This window comes from Gorilla gorilla, chromosome 18 (genome assembly GCF_029281585.2).
Source record: "Gorilla gorilla gorilla isolate KB3781 chromosome 18, NHGRI_mGorGor1-v2.1_pri, whole genome shotgun sequence".
NCBI classification, from domain to species: Eukaryota; Metazoa; Chordata; class Mammalia; order Primates; family Hominidae; genus Gorilla; species Gorilla gorilla.
In genome coordinates, this window is record NC_073242.2 from 77,332,491 (window position 1) to 77,358,117 (window position 25,627).

Here is a 25,627-nt window from a genome sequence, read left to right on the forward strand (position 1 = left end):
GCCTTGACTTTGGTGTCAATATCCAAAAATACCATGCCCAGACCAATGTCAAGGAGCTTTTAAAATATATTTTCTTCTAGGAGTTTTACAGTTTCAGGCCTTACATTTAAGTCTTTAATCCATTTTGAATTAATGTTTGTACATGGTGTCATATAAGGGTTCAAGTGCATTCTTCTGCCTGTGGGTATCTGGTTTTCCCACAATATTTTTTTGAAGAGACTGCCCTTTCCCTATTGTATATTTTTGGTGCCCTTGTTGAAAATTGGTTGACCTTCTAGGTAACTTTATAGGTTTATTTCTGGGTCCTCTATTCTATTCCATTGGTCCGTGTGTCTATTTTTGTGCCAGAATCATACTCTCTGATTACTGTAGCTTCGTAATATAACTTGAAGTCAGAAAGTCTGGTGCCTCCACGTTTGTTCTTGCTCAAGATTGGTTTGGCTATTCAGGGTCTTTTGTAATTTCTTATTAATTTTAGGATTTTTAAATCTATTTTTGTGAAAGATGTCATTGGAATTTTAATAGGGATTACATTGAACTTGTAGATTGCTTTGAGTGGTATAGACATTTTAACAACATTCTTCTAGTCTACGAACATGTAATATCTTTCCATTTATTTGTGTCTGACTTCTTTCATCAGTGTTTTATAATTTTTAGTGTACAGACATTTTACCTCCTTGGTTAAGTTTGTGCTTAAGTATTTCATTCTTTCTGAAACTATTGTAAATGAGATTGTTTCCTTAATTTCTATTTATTTATTTATTTTTTTGACAGGAGTTTCACTCTTGTCGCCCAGGCTGGAGTGCAGTGGCATGATCTTGGCTCACTGCAACCTCTGCCTCCCAAGTTCAAGCGATTCTTCTGCCTCAGCCTCACAAGTAGCCTTAAATACAGGCACCCGCCATGACACCCGGCTAATGTTTTGTATTTTTAGCAGAGACGGGGTTTCACCATGTTGGACAGGCTAGTCTCGAACTCTTGACCTCAAGTGATCCACCTGCCTCGGCCTCCCAAAGTGCTGGGATTACAAACGTGAGCCACTGCGTCTGGCCCTTAATTTCTCTTTGGAGAAAGGTTTTTTTTTTGAGCTTTATTGAAGTGTAATTGACGTACAGTAAACTTCACAAATGTAGTATGTACATTTTGATGAGTTTTGACTTACATATACATCTGTAATACCATCACCATAATTAAGATAATGAGCATAACCATCACCTCCAAAAGTTTCTTCATGCTCTTTGATAATCCCTTCCTTCTTCCCCGCCCCTTTCCTCCTTGCCTCCTAATCCCCAAGCAACCACTAAAGATTAATCTGTATTTTCTAAAATTTCATATAAATGGAATCATAGAGTATGAGCCCTTTTTTCTGGCTTCTTTAATTCAGCATGATTATTTTGAGGTTCATCCATGTTGCTGTATATAACAGTAATTTGTTTCTTTTTATTGCTGGAGTTGTATTCTATTGTATGGATATACCATCATTTGTTTATCAATTCATCTGTTGATAGACATTTGGGTTGTTTTCAGTTTTTTGGCTATTAAAAATAAAGCTGTCTGGGCACAGTGGCTCACACCTGTAATCCCAGCACTTTGAGAGACCGAAGTGGACAGATCATTTGAGCCCAGGAGTTTGAGACCAGCATGGGTAATACAGGAAGACCCCAACTCTATTTAAAAAAATAAAATAATAAATGAAATAAAAATATTTAATAAAATATCAAAAAATAAAGCTACTGTGAACTGTGGTAGTAAATTTATTTTTTAATTTATTTAATGTTTGCATGTCGTGACAAAATACTGCCTTTTAGTTGAAAGGAAACATTTCTTGGTACTCTGAGATGCCGTGTGTGTCAGCACTAGAGATGTGTAGCAGCCATGTATCCATCATGAAAATAATTCCATTGTTTAGCATTGCACATAGCACAAAGAACTGAAGATGAATGAATTATGGTATAAAAGGAGTCATGTTAAGCTCCTAAACCATTACTACACAGGATTATGTCTAGATAATTGTGAGTGTGGTTATAAAACCATGAAAATGCCATTCACATATATATTTTTGAGACGGAGTCTCGCTCTGTCACCCAGTCTGGAGTGCAGTGGTGTGATCTTGACTCACTGCAGCCTCCGCCTCCTGGGCTCAAGCAATTCTCCTGCCTCAGCCTCCCAAGTAGCTGGGATTACAGGCGCTTGCAACCACACCCAACTCATTTTTGTATTTTTAGTAGAGACAGGGTTTCACCACATTGGCCAGGCTGGTCTCGAACTCCTGGCCTCAAGTGATCTGCCTGCTTTGTCCTCCACAAGTGCTGGGATTACAGACCTGAGCCACTGTGTCCAGCCTAAATATCTTTGTTTGTTTGTTTTTTGAGATGGTGTCTTGCCCTGTCGCCCAGGCTGGAGTGCAGTGGTGTGATCTCGGCTCACTGCAACCTCTGCCTCCTGTGTTCAAGTGATTCTCCTGCCCTAGTCTACTGAGTAGCAGGGATTACAGGTGCCTGCCACCATGCCCAGCTAATTTTTGTGTTTTTAGTAGAGATGGGGTTTCACCACGTTGGCCAGGCTGGTCTTGAACTCCTGACCTCAAGTGATCCTCCCACCTCGGCCTCCCAAAGTGTTGGGATTACAGGTGTGAGCCACCGAGCCTGGCCCCCCATTCGTAATTTCTGAAAGAGAAGTTTACCTACCAAGTAGAGATCTCTGGTAGTAACCAAAAGCAAAAAGGAAAGCAGAGAGGAAAGAGTTGTAGGAAATATGTTTGCAGATTTTCCCAGCTTAGAGGAGTCAGTAGATACCATTTCAATCTTCTAATTATAAATAGGGAAATTTATATTGAAATTTGAAAATTTTTTTACATGTAATCACATGTTATTCAAAACAGGAAGCATGCTTTCTGAATCATTAAAGAGAATAATTAGAAAAATATATCCTGTATAGAAAAGATAGAAAATAATTTATACAGCATGGAAATCACCTTTACTTAAAAGATTGAAAGAACTTTTAAAATTGTCTTTACTTGGCATATTTCTTGCAAGAAATTTCTTCACAGTGTTTTCAGTCTTTTCTAAATTATCTTGACTTTTATTCTTACCTTACTGAATGTGTTAATCATGAATGGATAACGCGTTATAACAAGTACCTTTTTAGGTACAAGATGATATTTCGATGGAAACTTACTCTTCTTGGACATGATGACACTGATGACCTAACATTGAACCATGTTTGCATAACTAAAATAAATCCCACTGGGACTTAGTAGATTATTCTTTATAGATTTGATTTACTAGCATTTTAATATTTACAGCTATATAAAAAGATTTGTCTGAGGTTTTCTTTTATGTTTACTGTGGTAGGTTTTAGTGTCAGGGCTAGCATTGTGAAACAATTGAGAAACTCTCTATCTTTCACTTCTTCATATATTCATTGGTTGGGTTCTGGAGCCAGGAAAGGGGGAAGAAATTTTAGTGGTTCTTCTCCTACTTCACTCACCTAGGACTCTGACTAAAATCAATAGTACTATAATTAAATTATATAGTTTACTGCTTAGCTAGGTTTTTTGGGGGACTAGCTTGGGAACCAAATTACCATCTCAGGCCATTTTTTTCCTTTATGAAATATCCTTAGCAAATTCTAAATAATTAATGAAAAGAATATGTATTAATTAATTAAAAGATTTCTGTGTATTTCTCTCTCTCATCTTCTTCTTTCACTGCCAGCATGATCAGGTGGCTGTGTATTATACCCTGGCAGCCACCCAGCTAGTGAATTCATTTTGGCTTCTGTTACCTGGTGTGTAATCTGAGTATTTTAAATGCTAAATCTTATTAGTAAACCTGTTGAAAGCTTGGCTCTAGAAACAAAGCCTAACTCATACACTTCTGGTGAGACTTTGATACAACTTTCTGTGTGGCAATTAGGCAATTCTTTACATCATCTTTTTTTTTTTTTTTTCTGACCCAGCACTTCTGTTCATAGAAGATAAGCTGAAAGAAATCATTGCAGATATATGGGAAGATTTAGTTACAGTGATGCACAGTTGAAGCATCTTTTATAAATATAAAGATGTGTAAACAACTTGAATGCTCAGCAGTAGGGAATTAGTTAAGTGAATATAGATAATTAAGTAATGGAACATTAAGTAACCATAGAATGTTACTGATAAATATATGTGTGACAATGAAAGTTGTCTGTCATATATTAAGTGAAAAAAACATTTTACAAAACTTAAAGGCCCCATAAAATCCCATTTTGAAAAATAGGTTTGTAAATGCACGCACACAGCCTGGAATTACACATACTGAAGTAAAGGTAGTGGTGATCTCTTGGGGGCATGAGATTATGGGTAACTGTTTTCTTCTTTTCTATTAGTGTTATCAGGTTTTCTGGAATGAACATATGTTACTACTGAAATAAGGAAAAAAATCACCCTTTTTTTAAAAAAACAAATGCCAGCACACATAGACTATGTAGAAATTAAGAAGTAATGCATAACTAGAAAATCATTCCAAATAAAATGATATGAACATTGAGTTTTTAATTGTGTAGTGCCTACTATCTCTGGGGACACTAAGTCTTAAGCAGAGAAACCAAACCAAATGCAGATCTCCTAGAATCCTTATTTAGAAGGATCCAAGTCTGTTCTTATCACATCTATTTTCAAAAAAAATATTTTGCCCTCGTCATGCTTGAAAGGAGTTCTTTAACTTAAAAATTTTATGTGTTCTAATTATTTCTGTTGGGTTATTTGACAGACCGCCTGGACATTAGGGCAGCCCGGATTCTTCTGGATAATGACCATTACGCCATGGAAAAATTGAAGAAAAGAGTACTGGAATACTTGGCTGTCAGACAGCTCAAAAATAACCTGAAGGGCCCAATCCTATGCTTTGTTGGCCCTCCTGGAGTTGGTAAAACAAGTGTGGGAAGATCAGTGGCCAAGACTCTAGGTCGAGAGTTCCATAGGATTGCACTTGGAGGAGTATGTGATCAGTCTGACATTCGAGGACACAGGTAGAACACTTCTCTCAGTTTAATCTCTGATTCCTCTTTCTTTTTAATTGACTAGAGCTCCCTAAAAGCTTAGGCATAGCATACATCTGTTTTCCTTAAAGGGCTATGTGTGGTACCTTGAATGAAAAGGACATTTACAAGAATTATCAGCTAGCCTAGAGCCTCTAAGCATAATGATAAATCCAAACTAACCTTGATTTGTATGACAGTGGATACTACTCTGTGCCTCAACTTTCCTGGAATCTCATTTGAATGTAATTATAAGTTATTTATGATTGGATATTATTATGTCTTTACACTCTTTTCAACCCAGTAGCATTCCATAAATAATGATCCCTAACTCTCAGAGTTAAAAAAAGTAACTGCAATAGGGAGGGCCAAATAGGAGGAGGTGAGAAGTCTTTGATAACAAACTTGTTCTGATTGCAGTCTAAACTTCCTCTTATGAAGGTTGGTTTGTATTATGAATATGAGTAATAAGGATAAATGTTAGCATAATTATTAAGGCTTATTCTTGCATTTTGGACTCACTTTCTATAAAAAAACAATAAACTGTAAGAACTGTCCCTCTAGGCTGGGCACAGTGGCTCATGCCTGTAATCCTAACACTTTGGGAGGCTGAGGTGGGTGGATTGTTTGAGCCTAACAGTTTGAGACCAGCCGGGGCAACACAGGGAAACACTTTTGTCTCTACAAAATTTATATTTAAATTTTTAAATTTTAAATTTTAATTTTTGTCTCCACAAAAATTAAAAAATTAGGCTGGCACAGTGGCATGCACCTGTGGTCCCAGCTACTCAGGAGGCTGAGATGGGAGAATCATTTAGGCCTGGGAAGGTCCAGGCTGCAGTAAGCCATGATTGTCCCACTGCACGCCAGCCTGGAGGCAGAGACATTATCTCAAACAAACAAACAAACAACAACAAAACTGTTTCTGATTAATCTGACATTATTAGAATCAGATTTGCATGTTGCATTCATTGTTCTCACTGATCTCTTTGTTGATCTGATGGAAAATGCCTTGGGAAAGCATGAATTTACATTTCATGGTTTAAGGGATTCATAGCAATTGTAAGTTGTGAGAAAACATACCTATAGTGTATGTGTTAAAGAACATGTTTAAATGTAGGAACCATGAACTGCTTATAAAAGAATATGATGCTTTTTTAATATCTTGTTTTCTATTTGCCTTATTCAAAGGGATCTGTATCCATAGACAGGGATGGGAAACTGTTTCAGAAACTTTTCTATAAGAAATGGTTATTTTTATTCTCTTTTATTTGCTCACTTAAAATTCTTACGCATTTAAAAAATATCATTACTGGCCTTGTGTAGTAGCTCATGCCTGTAATCCCAGCACTTCGGGAGGCTGAGGCAGGCAGTTGCTTGAGCTCAGGAGTTCAAGAACAGCCTGGGCAACTTGGTGACACCCCATCTCTAAAAAAAAAATAATAATAAATTTTAAAAAAGACTCATCACAAGATTTTAGTAAATAAACAATGAGGCGTGCAGATCAGAGTAGAGAATTGATTTGGGTAATTTCTTCTGGCAATTTCAAAAGATATTTTTGTTGCCTAGACTTCTTATTCTTGCATGTACCACTAGAGGCTATAGTTTGCTTTCGTAAAGGAATTGGCATTTCTCTTGGACCAAACTCAAAGAAAACTGCGTCTAGGGCCTAAATCTTCTAATTTTAGCTACAGAGTAAGTATTTGATGGCATTTAGAGAGTGAGTTCGTGGAATTAATGCTATGTGAAATTGACATCATAAGCACATGACATGTAGGTAATTTGTTCTTATTTCTTTTCACATTGGTATTGATTATTTGATAAGGCTTGGAAGGCACTTATTCAATACCTGACACACAGTGAGCATTCACTAAAAATTAGCTTTAACCATTATTTAAATTCTATTAATAAATTCTCAGGAGGACAAATTTAGATTTACAAGCTTCAGTATGAGTTTTTATAAATTTCAATCTGATTTTTTAATTGCCTTCTAAAATATTTATCCTATTCTCAGCATTATTACTTAATTTATACGGCAGAATTATGGGAAAATGCATTTTTCTGTTGCCTACTAATGGACAGTGTATAGTGTCATGGTTCTCGCCACTTATGAACATCACTGGATTAAAATAAATCTCTATTTTAAATCCTTACTGACATGTAAAATTTGTTCTTTTTTTCAAGTGAATATGCTTTTGTGTATGTGACTGTATTAAGAAAATTGAGTCTGAAGAAAATAAGAATTGACTTTATGGGTCTTTTGTAAAGGGAGGTTGTGTTACAATCACCATTGCCTAAAATATTTGTAAATATAACCTTTTTAGAAACATATATATGGAGGCTGTGATTGTTGCCGAGTAAAAAGTATAAGGATTTGTTTTGTGAATCATTCTATTCAGCCTGATTTTAGATACACCTTGCTGGTAAGTGTTACTTAGCCATCAGTGTACCAGATGTTTGATTAATTAATATAGCAACCTGCCCTTGTGCTGTTGGGGACATATTACCCATCTACCCCATGAATTATTAAAGCCTGGTGAAAAATTTTATTTGAAACCCTGTTTGGAAGCACGTGGAGAGTAGTGGGGTTCAGTTGTTGAGGAAAGGGTGAGGGCAGAGCATGCACTTAGGTCAGTTATGAATTGAAGGTGAATAGGAGGAGGAGAGAAAGAACAGCCGACAATTCCAGCACAACCATGGGTGTGCCTGGGGGAACATGTGGTTCCATGTGACAGTTGAGGCATTTGGGAGACAACCCAGGTCTTGACGTTTGAGTACCGGTCACATGCTCACAGTTAGAGTTCATGAAAAGTTTTGTTTTTCCTCAGCCTTTGAGTAGGCACCACTGTTCCACAGTCTTAGAATAGCCAAGGAAAAAGAAAGCCAGCGAAAAAGAAAGCTGTTTTGTTATTGTCCTTGCTTATCCTCTCGATTTTGCCACTCACTCTCCCTTTTTTCCCATGTGTGGAACACTTTCCTTTTGCTAAAAGTACCTGCGTATGAGAAGAAGGATGCCGATAAGTTGGGGATTGATTTTAAAAACAAGCAAAGATATGTTTTTTATGGTTAAATGATAATGAGGTGGGAGATGGGGAAGCAAAAGAGAGGCTTGCCTTAATATTTAATCTTAAACTTGGAAAATAATAGTGATCTGACTAAACATTGCCTCATTTTTGTCTGTATTGTTTTGAGTAGCTTAAAGGAAGAATAATGTTTATGCTACGTATTAACTCATTCAGTTTTTCAGTCTTTTCGATATTTCTCATTTGGATTTATCTCCATTGTGATTTTTCTGTCCACTTTATAAGTCACAAAATACTCATTCCCTTCTATCAGTTTTAACAACTTAAATTTTTATATTTAAATATTACATTTAAATAATTTAAATCAATTCACACAAATATAAGGTAACTAACTTCTTTTAAGATGAAGTTTTATGAAATAATGTTTGCATAATTGTTTTTCATTTGTTCTTTGGTAAAAAGAAATAATATATTATTGTTATGATATATCTTAAATCACTGTGGATATTAACTCCTAGAAATACTTTACCAGCTGTTTACTTAGATAATAAAATTATATTATTGCAAGAAATCCTTGTCTCAACTTGCAAACAAGATGAGAAGAAAAATGAACTTGTGATTTCCACATTGATACATTTTCATATGCAACCTGAAATGGTAAAGTTATAAATTATTTCATTATTAGTTTCTACAAGGGAAAAATAACTGAAGCCGCAAGCTTCTAATGTATTTTTTTAGCATAGTGTACCAGATATATTATGGTTTGCCCACTATCCTTTCAACTTATATTTGCATGTAGCTCTTCTTTGCCTCTCCAAAACTTAGGTTTATTTTAAGACCTCAACCCAAGGCTTCCTCCATTAATGTAAGTGCAGTCAGTTATGATTTTACTCTTCTCTAAACTGACCACCTATTGTGCTCCTTTATCGAATACGGGCCTCTGGCATTTCTACCATACAACTGTGGAGATGAAACATAAATACGTTTATAAAAAGTACAAGCTTTCTCAGGCAGGGGATTTATCGTCTATCTCCTTTATGTACCCCATGATGCTTATTTAACATGGTGCTAAATGTGGTGAGCGCTCTCTAGGTGTTTTGTGAATTCATGTAAGATTAAAACGTAATATTTTGGAAGTTATGCAACCCTTTAGACGAGTACACCCATACAAATTAGTCTATAAAAAGATTTAGGAATGACTACCAGAAGAATAATTGCATTTGTTTAGACATGCTGTTATACATTAAAATCCCAGTTTCTTAAAGACTGTTTTTCTTTTTGAGATCATTAGGATCTTTTTTAAACTGATTCCTTTTTCCAGTTTGAGATACACACACACACCCACACACCCACCCACACCCACACCCACACATCCACACACCCTTGGTAGAAAATGTGAAAAATAAGGGAAAAAAATCCTCATGTTTTTCTACCATACAAAGATAATCACTGTTAACGTTTGTTTTGTTCTGCCAGATTTATCATTGGATTGTAAGTAACAGAATTGTAATCCTGTCAATTTTCACTTAACATATTGTAACACTTAAACTCTTTTCTATTCCAAATTCTTTGTAAATTTTATTTTAACAGTTTGCATTATAGCCTGCGGGAGCCGAGCCCTTTAATTGAATAGGTAGGAAGAGTGGATGGTGAAATGCCTATATTTTTGTCTCTTGTCTGCTACAAAAGACATTTGCAAAAGTTGCTTCCATGAGGCAGAAATTGAAATGGGACTCAAATTCAGGTGTACTGAATTCTGCTCTTGTGCTTTTTCCAGGAAACCAGAAGTAAACTTTAAGTAGCTGTTGCTAATAATGATGAGCATCATTGGAAAGCTCACTGTGTGCCAGGGACCGTGCTGTGTGCTTTGCCTGTGTTCTCTCATGATCCTTATATTAATATAACCCACCAGGTTGACACTATTTTCCCCATCTTATAGGTGAGGAAACTGAGGCTTAGGTCAAGTAATTTGCCCAAAATAGTATTCAGAGGTTTGTACTGTGTTACCTTTAGAGTGCTGATGGAAAGATGCTTTGAGTGCTGGCACGGTGGATCTGGTGGGGAACAATCTTACAGCTCTATATCTAGCCTCTACTCTGTGGTAAGACCCCGTCTCTGTCATAAAAGTGCTCACTGGCTCTTTAGAGGAGGTTATTATACCCATGAATAAAAACTAGGTCGTAAGTAACCATCAGATGAGTTATGGGGCCAGGAAGTGCTGTAGACATTGCATTATTAGAGCGATCACTTTGTGAGAGGTAGTCAGAAAAAGTTTCTTAGAATTGTTGGGATTTATGTAAGCAGGAAGAGGAGTATTAAGGGCAGGAAGGCACCATATTTTTAAGAAAGGTAAAAATTTTTAAGGGGCGTAATAGGATCTTGATTGTGGATGAAGCAAGAAAGTAATGGCAGCAAGTTGGGAAGATGAATGGGAGCTGGATTGTGAAAAGCCTCGAACTCCAGACAAAGGAATTTGAACCTTATTCTGTAGGCTCTGGGAAGCAATGGAAAGTGTAAGAGGAATTGCTTATATACAGTGTGAGTAGAATCTAGGATTCCACTTTTTTTAGAAAGGGTGCCTACCTAGAATATTATTTTCTCTCTGTAACTTTAGGTGTAGAATTGTCAGTACTTGTTTTTGAAGTTTACTCATCAAAAAAGGAAAGGCAAATAAATAACTGCAGCAAAAAATGACCCATTAGAGCCTTTGAGATTCTTTAAAAAAATTCCCTTCCCTACCACTCTTAAAAATCAGAGTAATGGCAAATCTGTAAGTTCTCTAGAAAAATAATTGGAAAGAATTTATAAATTCTGAGTCTTGTCTTTCCTGTATCTGATTCTGAAATCTTGAATGTGCTAATTCCTTATATTAACAGGACAATGTTTATTGCCTTTGCTTCCCTGTGCCTTAGTCACCTTTCCCGGATGAAAGGCATTCCCATGATATTTTTAAGGCTTGCTTGCCTTTTCAAAGGTCACTCTGTTTATTCTGTCCTGCTTTATACCAGTCATGTGGCAGAAATCAGGCCTGCTCTGTGAATCGGCTTTGTGCAGATCATGAGGTAACTGCGGCTGTTCCACTTGTCATTGATCATTTTCTTCTCGGCAGTCAGGCTTTTATGCCTTTTCAGAGACAGCATTTGCTTTGCACAACATAGAAAGCAAGGTTATAATTAAAATTAGTAAATTGCTGCTTTAAGTTTTGCTGGCTTTGTAAAAAAGACACCTTTTTTGGTTTGATAAACTTATGTGTTTTTATTTCATGCCACATTCTACATCTGTCATAATTATGTGGGTGATTCTTGTCCAAATACGATAAAGCAGGCTCTCACATTTTAACGTTCAACAAAATACCTGGCTGGCTGAACGTGGTTATTGCCAATTAGTGCATATGGGATGAATACAGTTTTGTTCAAAAGGACAGAATAATGGAATTCTGATATAAATACTGTTGACCCCAGATCCTCATACTATAATTAATAGATTATTTCCTCTGAAAATAAAAGAGATTGGAGTTTTTCTTTTTTGTTTTTGTTTTTGGTCTGCATTCTGAGTGGCCGTTTGAACTGATTTTAATTTCCTTCATGAAGATGATGATGTTTTAGCTGGCCCAGGGGCAGCCATTTCAGTGTGCATAAAGGTGGTTGCGTTGGGTAGGGGGATGCTCAGAAAAATCATGGAAAGCATGGGAATTCATAGGGTACTTTGGACATTTTGGAATCTTGAAGAGTAAGAACCGTAACTGGTGACTTAAGTGTCGTGTTTCTTCATTTCACCAAATGGCAAAATGTGATACAGTTCTTCCAATATCGTGGGCAACTTGTAGCCAGAATTAAGTAGAAGATAAGATTAGAATTGAATATAATAACTTTTGATTTATCATAGTGCCTTTTAAATACATAGTACCTATTTGCTATATTATAGTGATAGCTAAATGATCTTTTCACATTCCTAAGTTTTGATTTCTGAATGACGTCGCTCCTGCCTCCTGACATCTCACACTGTGAATGTGCTACTTGCTTTCTCTAGGCGCACCTATGTTGGCAGCATGCCTGGTCGCATCATCAACGGCTTGAAGACTGTGGGAGTGAACAACCCAGTGTTCCTATTAGATGAGGTTGACAAACTGGGAAAAAGTCTACAGGGTGATCCAGCAGCAGCTCTGCTTGAGGTAAGATTTGGAAAATTCCCTGTCTGTCTTCATACTGGAAGAGTATGGAGGAGGGTTGATAATCATATTCAAGTGATATACACAGTGGTGTAGCTTTAGTTATGGGAAAAACAGTTTGATACCGGCTGAGGTCTGAGCAATTTGGCACTTAAATTAAAATGTTTTTGAGATTTCTTTCACTAAGTCCCCTCTTTTTTTATTTTCCTTTTCTATTTTAATCAAATAGTTTAACAAAGTTTTGTGCACACTTATTATCTAGAGACCAACAATTCTACACAGTTATGGCAAAAAAACAGCAAGCAAGTCTCCTTCTCCCTGGGGTCCCCCATGCCTTCTGCACTTTGACCTCTTCAGCTTTTAGTTGATTAACCCTGTTTTCAAAATAGCATGACTATCTTGCACTTCCTGATTTTTTTTTTTTTTTAGTTTTTGTCATTTTCTATAGACGCCCCCCAACAGGAGGTGAAGATTTTACCTTTTTTCTTCCCTTGTCCCCACTGTATCATTTTTATACCTTAGATCTCGCAATAAGAATTTTTTTCTTGTTTTTTTCTTGTGAATACTAATACATCCATATTAGTATTTACATTATTATGATTATGTAAATGCTTTTCACAGCAGGAGCCACATGGTAAACTGTGATCACTTTTCCTGTTCCTATTTTTGTTTTTCTCTACTTTTTAAGAATATTTTCAGAGTTAGCTGTCTTGTTTCTTTTGTTTACTTTTTCACCAATCGTCTAATTCTGTCAAGACCTTCAGACACTTTAGGTGTTCTATCCATTTTATCTTCTTAAGCGTCCAGTCTGAACTGGTTGTTTTTGACATCCGGTTTTATGGCTGCCTTCCTAGGTTCTCCCTTCACCTCTCACCATGTTGGATTTCCTGTCTCCTGTATTCCATTTCTTGCTCTTTCTTGGTCCATTCCCTCATTTTTGTGGTGTTAACTCCCTGATAGTTTCCTGAGAAAGCTTGCATGAGTGGTAAATGTTTTAGACTTTGCATATCTGAAAATGTCTTTATGTTTCCCTGATACTTGATTAGTAATTTGAGTAAAGAATTCTGGTTGGAAATAATTTTTCTACAGAATTGCACTTTGCCTCCATTTTACTTCACTTTCCCATTTCCAGTGTTGCTGTTGGTAAAACTGATTCCATTCAGTTCCTGTCCTTGCAGACCTGCTTTACCCTGAAAACTTTCAGGTTCTTCCCTTTATCCTGGGATTCTGAAATTTTCTAATAATCTGCCTTGGCATGGGTTTCTTTTCATGCATTTTTGCTCATTCTTTCTTTGAATTCTTCCTATTCTTTGGTTCTAAAATTTTTCTTAAATTATTTTATTGATGACTTTTCCCCTTTATTTTTTGGAACTCCCATGACTTGGATATTACGTTTCATACTTATCTTTTCTCTCCTTTTAGTCTCCACTTTTATGTTTTGCTCTACTTTCTGTGCAGACTTTCTCAGATTTATCTTTTAAAAACCCTCTGAATTTATTATTTCAAAAACTTTCTCTGCATGTTCTTTTATAGTATCCTGTTCTTGTTACATAGTTGTAATATATCTTATCTCCATGAGAAAGATACTTATAGATATATTTTAAAATTTTACTTCTCTGACCACTTGGTATATTAAAAAGAAAAAGAAAAAAATTACTTCTCTTTAAGCTGCTTTTATCTGTTTATTATATATTTCTTTTAGTCTGTGTCTTTTATATTAGAGTCTTTCATTAGATATCTGGACATTTTTGTTTGTGTGTTTATATTTAATAGTAAGGGACAAAAAGGCTGATTGGAGGCTATGAGCATAGGAGTGGGGCTTATCAACAGTGAGTTCCACAATAGAGTCACCTGGCTGGGCTGTTTGGTTGAGGAATCTTCTACTCAATAGCTTTAAGTCTTCCTTCTTAGGATGGTCAGATTCCTCAGAGAAGACTCTTCCTGTCTCTTGCCTTGAGAATGAAGGCCTGGCTGCCATCATTCTGGGAACCAAGCAGGGGAAGAATGATTGGGGGTGTCACTGCATTCAGCATCCGTATATATGCATTCACCTGAGCTCTTGTTTTCAGCATAGTATATGTTCTTCTCAGCTGTGCCCAGGGTCCCCTGTGCAGAGAACCGCTGTTTTATGTTCTTAAGAAAATAAACTTCCAGTGTTTTGCTGGGGTGGGGGAGGGGATCTGAGATCTGACTGCTTCCTAAATTTATTTCAGTCAGTCCTCCTTATTTTAGCACATCAGCCCCTCCTCCCTTTTACCCTTGCTTAAAATATTATTAATGCAAATTGATTTGTAAAATTGAGGAAAACTTACTTTGTGAAAGTTTTTATTTTTTTCTTGTTTATTTCTGTGCTTTGAGCTGCCTCGTGCTTCCTGTTTTTTTTCTGTTTTTGTGATCTTAGAACAGGATGGCCTGGGACATGTGTCTTATTAAGCAGGAGACCATACATTCTGGTTTGCCTGGCACATTCCCAGTTTATGCCTAATATTAATTGCACTCTTTTTTAGTCTCAGAAGTGGGTTTTGTTTGGATGATAAAAAAGTACAGTTACCTTACTTAAAAGCCCTGGTATTTGGAGGTAAGGGTTTGATTTCGTTCAGTTTTCCTATTTTTTATTGTAAGATCATTACCTTCTGGCTCCATAACTGGTTCTTTTTACTATGAAGAGTAAAATAGTGAACATTATTTAAGATTTTAGTAGTTTCTTATATAATATCTTTAGACTTTCAGTTTAATTTATATTGGGACATTTTTTCAGGTTATCTGACAGATTCTCCCATTAGACACTTACAGTTATCCTGTTGAAAATAATTTTAGAGTATTCCCCTGACACTTAAATTTTTTCAACAACTGTTTTGAAGCAAGTTCACCAAAGACAGCTTTACAAGTAGTAGTAGATGATTAAGTCCCCGTTTATTTGTTCAGTTGATAAACAATATGTTTTAGGTCTTCACCTATATATACTTTGTAATGATTCAATAATATTTGTTAAATTGATCTTTGATAACAAGCAGCTAGCATAATGATATTTTCTTGTCTGATGTAGACTTTGGTACTCACTTTTTTGGCAGTCGATTTATTAGCATTCAAAAAAAAGGTATGAAAACCTCAAATGATATCTCAGAGTAAATGCCCCCTGGGCCCACGTACTAATCACTGTAGTTTAGTTATGAATAGCATTGGTTCCTTACAGACTGTAAATGCTATAAAATGAAGCAAGACATACATATGGAGGAACTGAGTATCTTGGTACCTGACAGCCTCTTCCTCCCTGCTTGCCCAAGTCCTGGGTAAAAACCTCAGACCTCACAGATTGTTGAAACAATTAAATAACAATACATATTAAAGCACTCTATAAATGGTGAAGTACTGTACAGATGTTAATTTAATATCCACTGATATTTCTTCTGTGTCCGTTTTGAAAGCCACTTGCTGTTTCCATTGCCAGTAGGTTCACTTAAATTTAAAAAAAGAACAAACTCAATTACACAACACTTTACATTTAAAGTGAATATTCCTGAGAGTTTGGAGACCCAAGTATAGTTTTATTATCTTTCTACATAGAAAACCTGCTTTTAAAAAATGATATCTAGATATTATATGTAAAATGTATAAGATTATTTTATGTTTAAGCTAATTTATATTATTAAGGTAATATAGCCCAGATGTGAAGAATGTAATAGTAGATGTAAATATACACTAGAGTGCTTACTCTGAATAAAGAATAAACTTTTTCTGCTGTGTATTCTTCTTTTTATTTATGTAGGATATGCCCGTTTCCTTGACCTACCATGTAATTGTTGCTTATGTAAAACAGAATGTATTTCAAGTTACTACTTAATATTGTCCAAAAAAGGAGAATTCAAAATTTAGATACTCTCTTTTGAAAATTTTTTGGAAGACTATAAAAATAGGTCCAACTACTTAATTAATAAATGGTGGTAGGCAGTAGAATTTGGGCAAGTCTATAACTGAGTAGCACTAAAATATTAGATATAAGGAAAGTAAGGGCTTGTATGTAATTAATAGACTTGAAAGAAAATTACAGAATTATTTTCTTACCAGATATATGTTATATTTATAACTGGCACATGTCCAGACTTTATTGTTAAATATGAATGCATATCTCAAATACATTTTTGTGTGAATAGGCAAATAAAATGCATGGATACAATAATTAATTGTCTTTATAGGCAATAATATTTACAGTTTGAAAACATATATTCCCCAAAATAGAGAAGTCACTAGTCTAGATATAGTAAACTTCCTTTAAAACTGAAGTTCTTACTTAATTCGAATTAGATCCAGTTAGTAATTAGACCAATAGTATATTTACTACGTAGATACAGTAGACATGATCTTTTGATTTGAGCTATACAATTATTGTCAAAGAATATCAGAAGAGAGGGACTTAGACATCATCTAATCCAGCTTCATGCTCTTAAGGATAAAAAGCTTAAGGCCTAAGATATTATTTTAATTTTTTATTTCACTACATGCTATATTAATGATACAATTTCCAAAAATCGAATGGACTTAAAAAATGCCTTAAATAAGGCATACCTTGTTTTATTGTGTTGTGCTTCATTGTACTTCACAGACTGTGTTTTTTTAACAAATTAAATGTTTATGGCAGACCAGGCACAGTGGCTCACGCCTGTAATCCTAGCACTTTGGGAGGCCGAGGCGGGTGGATTGCCTGAGCTCAGGAGTTCAAGACCAGCCTGGCTAACATGGCGAAACCCTGTCTCTACTAAAAACACAAAAAAATTAGCTGGGCGTGGTGGTGCATGCCTGTAATCCCAGCCACTCAGGAGGCTGAGGCATGAGAATAGCTTGAACCCGGGGGGCAGAGGTTGCGGTGAGCGAGATCGCACCATTGCACTCCAGCCTGGGCGACAGAGCAAGACTCTGTCTCAAAAAAAAAAAGAAAGTGTTTATGGCAACCCCGTGTCAAGCAAGTCTGTTGGCGCCATTTTTCCAACATCTTACTTCATGTCTGTATGTCACATTTTTGGTAGTTATTGCAATATTTTTAACTTTTTCATTATTATATCTATTATGATGATCTGTTATCAGTGATCTTTGGTATTGCTATTGTGATTGTTTTGGGGCACCACAAACTGCACCCATATAAGACAGCAAACTTAATCAATAAATGTTGAGTATGTACTAACTGCTCAACTGGCCAGGCGTTCCCCTTTCTCTCTCCCTCTCCTCTGGCTTCTATTCCCTGAGACACAGCAATATTGAAATTAGGCCAAGTAATAACCCTGCAGTGGCTTCTAAGTGTTGAAGTGAAAGGAAGAGTCACACATCTCTCATTGTAAATCAAAAGCTAAAAATAATTAAGCTTAGTGAGGAAGGCATGTTGAAAGCTAGGCCTCTTGTGCCAGATAGCCAAGTTGTGAGTTCAGAGGAAAAATTCTCAAAGGAAATTAGAAATGCTATTCCAGTGAACACACCAATGATAAGAAAGTGAAATGGCCTTATTGCTGATATGAAGAAAGTTTTAGTGGTCTGGATAAAAGATTAAGCCAACTACAACATTCCCTTAAGCCAAAGCCTAGTCCAGAGCAAGGCCCTAAGGCTCTTCAGTTCTATGAAAGCTGAGAGAGGTGAGAAAGCTGCAGAAGAAAAATTTGAAGCTAACAGAAGTTGGTTCATGAGATTTAAGGAAAGAAGCCATTTCTACAACATGAAGTGCAAAGGGAAGCAGCAAGTACTGATGTATTGTAGAAGCTGCATCATGTTATCTATCCAGAACATCTAGCTAACATCATTGATAAAGGTGGCTACACTAAAAAACAGATTTTCTATGTAGATGAAACAGCCTTATTTTGTATTGGAAGAAGTGTCATTTAGGACTTTCATGGCTAGAGAAGTCAGTACCTGGCTTCAAAGCTTCAAAGGGCAGGCTAACTCTTGTTAGGGGCTAATGCAGCTGGTGACTTTAAGATGAAGCCAGTGCTCATTGACCATTCTGAAAACCCTAAGGCCCTTAAGAATGATGCAAAATCTACTCTGCCTTTGTTCTGTAAATGGAACAACAAAGCCTAGGTGACAATGCATCTGTTTATAGCAGGGTTTTACTAAGTACTTTAAGCCCACTGTTGAAACTTACCATTCAAAAAAAAAAGATTCTTTTGAAAATATTACTGCTCATTGTCAATGCTTCTGGTCACCCAAGAGCTGTGATGGAGATGTACAAGGAGATTAATACTGTTTTCATTCCTTATAAAACAACATCCATTCTGCAGCCCATGGATCAAGGAGTTATTTTAACTTTCAAGTCTTATTATTTAAGAAACACGTTTTTTAAGGCTATTGCTCACATAGATTATGATTCGTCCCATGCATCAGGGCGAAGTACATTGAAAACCCCTAGAAAAGATTCACCATTCTAGATGCCATTAAGAACATTCATGATTCACGGGAGGAGGTCAAAATATCAACATGAACAGGAGTTCAGGAAGAGTTGATTCCAGCCCTCACGGATGACTTTGAGGGGTTCAGACTTCAGTGGAGGAAGTTACCGCAGATGTGGTAGAAATAGCAAGAGAACTAGAATTAGAACCCAAAGATGTGACTGAAATACTGCAATCTCATGGTAAAACTTGAACAGATGAGGAGTTGCTTCTTACAGATGAGCAAAGAAAGCGGGTTTCTTGAAATGGAATCTAGTCCTGGTGAGGATGCTATGAACCTTGTTGAAATGACAACCTTGATGTTGTGAACCTTGTTGAAATTCTAAACGATTTAGAATATTACATAAACATAGTTGATAAAGGCAGCAACAGGGTTTGAAAGGATTGACTTCAATTTTGAAAGAAATTCTACTGTGGGCAAAATGCTATCAAATAGCAATGCAGGCTATAAGAAATTGTTTCGTGAAAGGAAGAGTCAATAGATGAAGCAAATTTTACTGTTGCCTTATTTTAAGAAATCGCCACAGCCACCCTAACTTTCAGCAGCCACCACCTGATCAGTCATCAACCATTAATATTGAGACAAGACACTCCACCAGCAAAATGACAACAACTAACACTGAAGACTCAGGTGATTAGCATTTTATAGCAAGAAAGTATTTGTTAATTAAGGCATGTACATTGTTTTTTAGACATAATGCTATTGCACACTTAATAGACTGTAGTATATTGTGTAAACATAACTTTTATATGCACTGGGAAACAAAAAAAAAATACATGTGACTCACTCTGTTGCAAAATTTGCTTTATTGCAGTGGTCTGGAACTGAACCCACAGTGTCTCTGAGGTATACCTGTATTGATGAGGGGTTGCAAATTTTAGCAAATAGGCAAATTTGCAAATATGGAATAATAAGGATCAACTGTAATTACTGCTTTATGCCATTATCTTTTAAATCAGATAAGAAAAAGTTACGTCAACAATATATTTACACTGCCTTTTATGTTTGCAGTGTAATCACTTCTGCCAGTGTGCTCTATTTCTTTGTGTGGATACTGTCTAGTGTCCTTAAACTTCAGTCTTTCGTATTTCTTGTCTCATCTCCTGGTGACATATTCTCAGTTTTTGTTTTTCTGGGAATGTCTTAATTTCTCCTTCATTTTTGAAGTAATTTTGTTGGTATAGAATTTGGGTTGACAATTGTTTGCTTTCAGCCCTTTCGTATGTCCTCTCACCACTTTCTGGTCTCTGTAGTTTCTGCTGTGAAGCCAGCTGTTAAGCTTGTGGCGGATCTCTTATGCCTAATGAGGGCAGCATTTTTCTCTCATAGTTTTCAGGATTCTCTCTTTGTCTTTCATTTCTGACAGATTGACTGTGTTTATGTGTGATCCTCTGAGTTTACTTAGTTCTTTTTGAGCTTCTTGGATGTGTAGGTAAATGTTTTTCATCAAATTTGAGAAGTATGTGGCCAGTATTTCTTCAAATATTCTTTATGCCCCTTTCTTTTTCCTCTCCTTCTGAAACTCGTATTATGGTGTGTTGGTAATCTTTGTGGAGTCCCGTAGGTTTCTGAAGTGCTGTTCACTTTTTTTAAAGCCTTTTTTCTTTCTATTCTTCAGACAGGATCATCTCAGTTGACGTGTCTTCAAGTTCATTGATTCTTTCTTCTGCCAGCTGAAATTGTCATTCAGCCCCTCTAGTGAATTTTTCATTCAAATTACTGTAGTTTTCAACTCCAAAATTTCTATTTTAAAATTTTTATTATTTATCTTTGTTTATATTCTCTATTTGTCAAGACATCATTCTCATACTTTCCTGTAATTCTTTAGACATGATTTCCTTTAGTTTTTTTTAAATGTTAGTAAATATAACAGAAAAAGTCCCATTTTTACCACTTTTATGTGTACAGTTCAGTAATGTTAAGCACATTCGCATTGTTGTGCAGCCAATCTCCAGAACTTTTTCATCTTGTTAAAGTGAAGATGTATACTCATTACACAGCAATTCCCTGTTTCTTGCTCCTTCCCTCAGTCCCTGGCAGCTACCATTCTCTTTTCTGTTTCTATGAGTGACTACTCTATATACCTCATATAAGTGCATCATACGGTACTTATCTTTTTATAATTGACTGACTTCACTTAGTTTCCTCAAAGTTCATCCATGTTGGGGCATTAGTTTTTTAAGCATATTTATAGTAGCTGATTTGTAATCTTTTTTTTTTTTTTGAGACGGAGTCTCACCATGTTGCCCAGGCTGGAGTGCAGTGGCGGGATCTTGGCTCACTGCAAGCTCCGCCTCCCAGGTTCACACTATTCTCCCGCCTCAGCCTCCCAAGTAGCTGGGACTACAGGTGCCTGCCACCAGGTCTGGCTAATTTTTTGTATTTTTAGTAGAGATGGGGTTTCACCATGTTAGCCAGGATGGTCTCGATCTCCTGACCTTGTGATCTGCCCGCCTTGGCCTCCCAAAGTGCTGAGATTACAGTCGTGAGCCACCGTGCCTGGCCGCTGATTTGTAATCTTTATCTAATAAATCCAACATGTCTTCCTTAGGGATGGTTTCCATTGACTTCTCTTTTTCTTTTTTGAGACAGGGTCTCGCTCTGTCACCCAGACTGGAGTGCAGTGGCACACTCATGGCTCATGGCAGCCTTGACCTTACCCAGGCTCAGGTGACCCACCCACCTCAGCCTCCCGAGTAGCTGGGACTACAGGCACACACCAGCATGCCTGGCCAATTTTTTGTAGAGACAGGGTTTTGCCATGTTGCCTAGGCTGGTCTCGAACTCCTGAGCTCAAGCAATTTGCTCACCTTGGCCTCCCAGAGTACTGGGATTACAGGCATGAGCCACTGAACCCAGCTGACTTCTCTTTTTTTTTTTTTACTCTTTAGGGCCATACTTTTGTATTTCTTTGTGTGTGTCTCATAATTTTTTTTGTTGAAACTGAATATTTAGAGTGTTATATTTATATTAAATATAGTCAGATATATAATTGAATAATATTACCCTAAGTGTTTTTTGTTTGTGCTGTTGTTGTTGCTGTTTGTTTAGTGACTTTCTGGTTTCATTCTGTAAAGTCTGTTTTATTCATTAATGTGTGACCACTGAAGTTGCTCAGTTTGTTTAGTGGTCAGCTAGTGACCGGACAGAGATTTCCTTAAGTACCTGGACAGTAGCTCTCCCACTCCTTGCCCAAGGGGCTCTTATGTGTGTATTGAAGTGGGCCTTTCACACTTTGGCAGATGGTTTACAACTCTGCCTTAGCCTTCACTTCCTGCTTTTGCAGAGCCTCAGTGTCTGCCAAAGATGAGCTTATAGGGCCTTCTCAGGTCTTTCCTGGATATACTTAGAGCCTGCACATTCACATGAAATTTCGGATTCTCAGGCATATGTCAAGGCTTTTCAAAGTCCCCATGAATATCTCATTTCCCAGTTTTTCCATTTAAGTTTTTTGGTCAGCCTCTTGTTAGTCCCAACTAGTTTCATTGCCTCAGGCAGCTGCAGTGCTAAACAGTTGCCACTGGTTGTTTTTGGCAAATGTCCTAAGGATAAAACTGTTCTCAGAGAGTGTTCTCTGAGTTAAGTCAAATAAGGATATGGAGCTCTTCTAAGGAACTGCCAGAGTCAAACAGGGACAGTTCTCTGGGGATGGGGCTTTTGAAGGATTGTAATCCTTTTCTACCCCCTAACAGGATTGCTAGGCTACTGGTTTTCACAGCTACTGGGGTTATGAGGCTGTTGATTTTGCTACCATGAACTTGAGAGAAAGGGATGAGTGTAAAGCAAGTTAAAATATCACAAAGCTCATTCTGTTTACTGAGATTCAGCTGTTTTTCTTGAATAAGCACTCCTCAAATTGTTGCAAGTTAATATGTAGCATTCTGAAAAAGTTGATTTTGACAATTTTTGCTAGTGCTCTCATTGCTTTTCTGGAGGAGCAGATTTTCAGAGTTTCTTACTCTACCATTCTATAATAGAAGTGCTTCCTCCCCCATTTCATTTTGATTCTGTGCTTGAATGATTTCACTGCATGCTTCTGATACTTGTATTTTGGTTTATCACTTGTTCAGATGAAATATATCTTCAGGTTACTTCGTTCAAAGATTTGTGTGTGAGTTGTATTTTGAATCTCTTCTATATTTGAGAAGGCTTCTTTGTTGTCTGCACCAGTAGTAATATATATGTAAATAAAATAAGAATGTATTAGTCTTCTTCTTCTTTTTTTTTTTTTTTTTTTTTGAGACGGAGTCTCGCCCTGTCACCCAGGCTGGAGTGCAGTAGTGCAATCTTGGCTCACCGCAACCTCTGCCTCCCAGGTTCAAGTGATTCTCCTGCCTCAGTCTCCTGAGTAGCTGAGATTACAGGCTTGTGCTACCACGCCTGACTAATTTTTTGTATCTTTAGTAGAGATGGGCTTTCACCATGTTGGTCAGGCTGGTCTCGAACTCCTGACCTCATGATCCATCCGCCTCGGCCTCCCAAAGTGCTGGTATTACAGGCATGAGCCACCGCGCCCGGTCAGAATGTATTAGAATGTATTTCTTAAGACTGCCATAACAAAATACCACAGACTGGGTAGCTTTGAAGACCAAACAGAAATTTATTTCCTTATGGTTTTGGAGGCTGGAAGTCCAAGATCAAGGTGTTTATAGGTTTGATTTCTCCTAAGGCCTCTCTCCTTGGCTTACAGACAACCGACTTGTGGCTGTGTCCTCGGGAGACCTTCTGTGTGCATGCATCCGTGGGGTCTCCTCTTTCCTCTTATAAGGGTACCAATTGTATTAGACTAGGGGCCCACTCTTACCTTCATTTAACCTTAATTACCTTCTTAAACACCCTGTCTCCAAATGCAGTCTTCACCCTGACTGCCCTTGAGACAGAGCGGAGGGGGTTAGGGATTCTGTCAATTTTGAGGGGGCACAATTCAGTCCATAACAAAGGACATATATGATAGATACATAATATATATGTGCCAGTGTGCCCATATCATGTACTTTATGTAAAACGAAATCAGTTTTAAAAGGTAATTATATTTTCAATGAAAGCACTGTGTTCTAATTAGACGATTGATTTTACTTCATAATATGTCTATCCTAGCTTATTATATAAATAAAAGTGTCAACTCTGTTATTTTCTTGTGGTTCATACCTTTGCCTATACCCTTTTTAATGATACTTTGCAGGAATCTTTTTAAACCACTCAACCCGTTTGTAATATTAGGCTCTGTGAACCCAGAAAATTTGAGACAGGTCTCAGTTAATTTAGGAAGTTTATTTGGCCAAGGTTGAGGACGCGCGCCCATGACACAGCCTCAGGAGGTCCTGACGACACGTGCCCAAGGTGGTCAGAGCACAGCTTGATTTTATACATTTTAGGGAAACATGAGATGTCAATCAGCATATGTAAGGTGAACATTGGTTTGGTCTGGAAAGGCAGGACAGCTCTCTGGGGAGGGCTTCCAGGTCACAGGTAGATAAGAGACAAACCCTTGTGTTCTTTTGAGTTTCTGATTAGCCTTTCCAAAGGGGGCAATCAGGTTTACCTCAGTGAGCAGAGGGGTGACTTTGAATAGAATGGGAGGCAGGTTTGCCCTAAGCGTTCCCAGCTTGACTTTTCCCTCTAGTCTAGTGATTTTGGGGGCCAAATATATTTTCTTTTCAGAGCACACATGGACAGCAGTGTGCTGTAATTATAGTTAAGGCAGATAAGTGAGGACACCACAGGCAGCCTTCGACCTTATGGAACTTATTCTAAGTGAAGACATCAATTCCATTTTGGATATTAAATATTTACAAGCTATTTTTTTCTGGTATTTATAAATAAAAAAGATAAATACAAATACTAATATTTTCTACTTGCACTTTGGTGGGTCATTTTCCACTTTCGTGACCACTGGTCTAAATAGATAAACAAATGTCTTCACAAATGGGTAGTAGGTTCACAGGTGTTCATTTTGTTATTATGCATCATATCTTATATATATGACATGTTTGATGTATTCAAGATTGTAAAATATTTTAAACTAGTGATAATTTTGCTTGAAAATTCTATACGTGTTATTCTAATGACATTCTCATTTTTATTGCACAGGAGGAGGAATCTAAATCTTTTCAATCTATAGTGTCAAGGTCTTCTAGAATATTTTCGTTTCTTTAATCCCTATTTTAATTTACTGAGACCTCTTCTTTAGTTATATTAACCAGTTATGAATTGTATCTCTTAATTTTTCCCGTATTTATCCCCTACATGTCTCTAAAGCCCTTTTTCTTCTATGTCCTGAACACTTTTCTCAAGTTTGTCTTTATCACAGATTTAATTTCCATAGTTGAGGATATAGAGGAAAAGTAAACTCAGTTTCTCCTACTGCACTGTCACAACACAGAACACCTCTGACCAAATGCATGGGTTTTTTCTCCATAGGCCAAGCAAGCAGTTCTTCAGCAACCGACCACAGCTGGGTGTCCTCTAATTCAATTCTGACAATGTGTATCAGATCCTAGGGGTTGAGCACTCAGTCCCACAAGACTGCCTCCCCCTTCAGATGCCAGTCGTGAGTTGGCTTCCAGAACGTGTGACCAACCAGTTATAAACTGGAGTTCCCACAAGCCCCCCTCCTCAGGTTTGCTTAATTTGCTAGAGTAGCTCACAGAACTCAGAGAAACAATTTACTTGCATTTACTGGTTTATTAAAAGAATATTTTACAGAATACAAACAAACAGCACAGGAGCTTCCATCCCAGTGGAGTCAGGGTCCACCAGCCTTCTTGCACCTGGGTGTGCTCATATTCACCTTCCTGGAAGCTTCCTGACCTCAGTCCTTTCGGGTTTTTAATGGAGGCCTTGTCACATAGGCCTGATTGATTAAATCACTGGCCATTGGTGATCAACTCAACTCTTAGCTCTTCTCCCCTCCCAAGAGATTGGGCTGGGGAACTGACAAGTCCTCAGCCCTCTAATCATGCCTTGGTCTTTCCTGTGACCAGCCCAC

General features: G+C 37.1%; 1 protein-coding gene across 2 annotated transcripts in view; it reads left to right on the forward strand.

Annotated features, from left to right (window-relative positions):
• Positions 1-25,627, forward strand: part of LONP2 (lon peptidase 2, peroxisomal) — a 119,043-nt gene that overhangs the window by 21,392 nt on the left and 72,024 nt on the right. For both annotated transcript variants that reach the window (XM_004057621.5, XM_031002551.3), the window contains exons 7-8: positions 4,752-5,010; positions 12,072-12,213. In XM_004057621.5, coding sequence (XP_004057669.3) covers positions 4,752-5,010; positions 12,072-12,213 — 401 coding nt within the window. The remainder of the gene's footprint in view (positions 1-4,751; positions 5,011-12,071; positions 12,214-25,627) is intronic.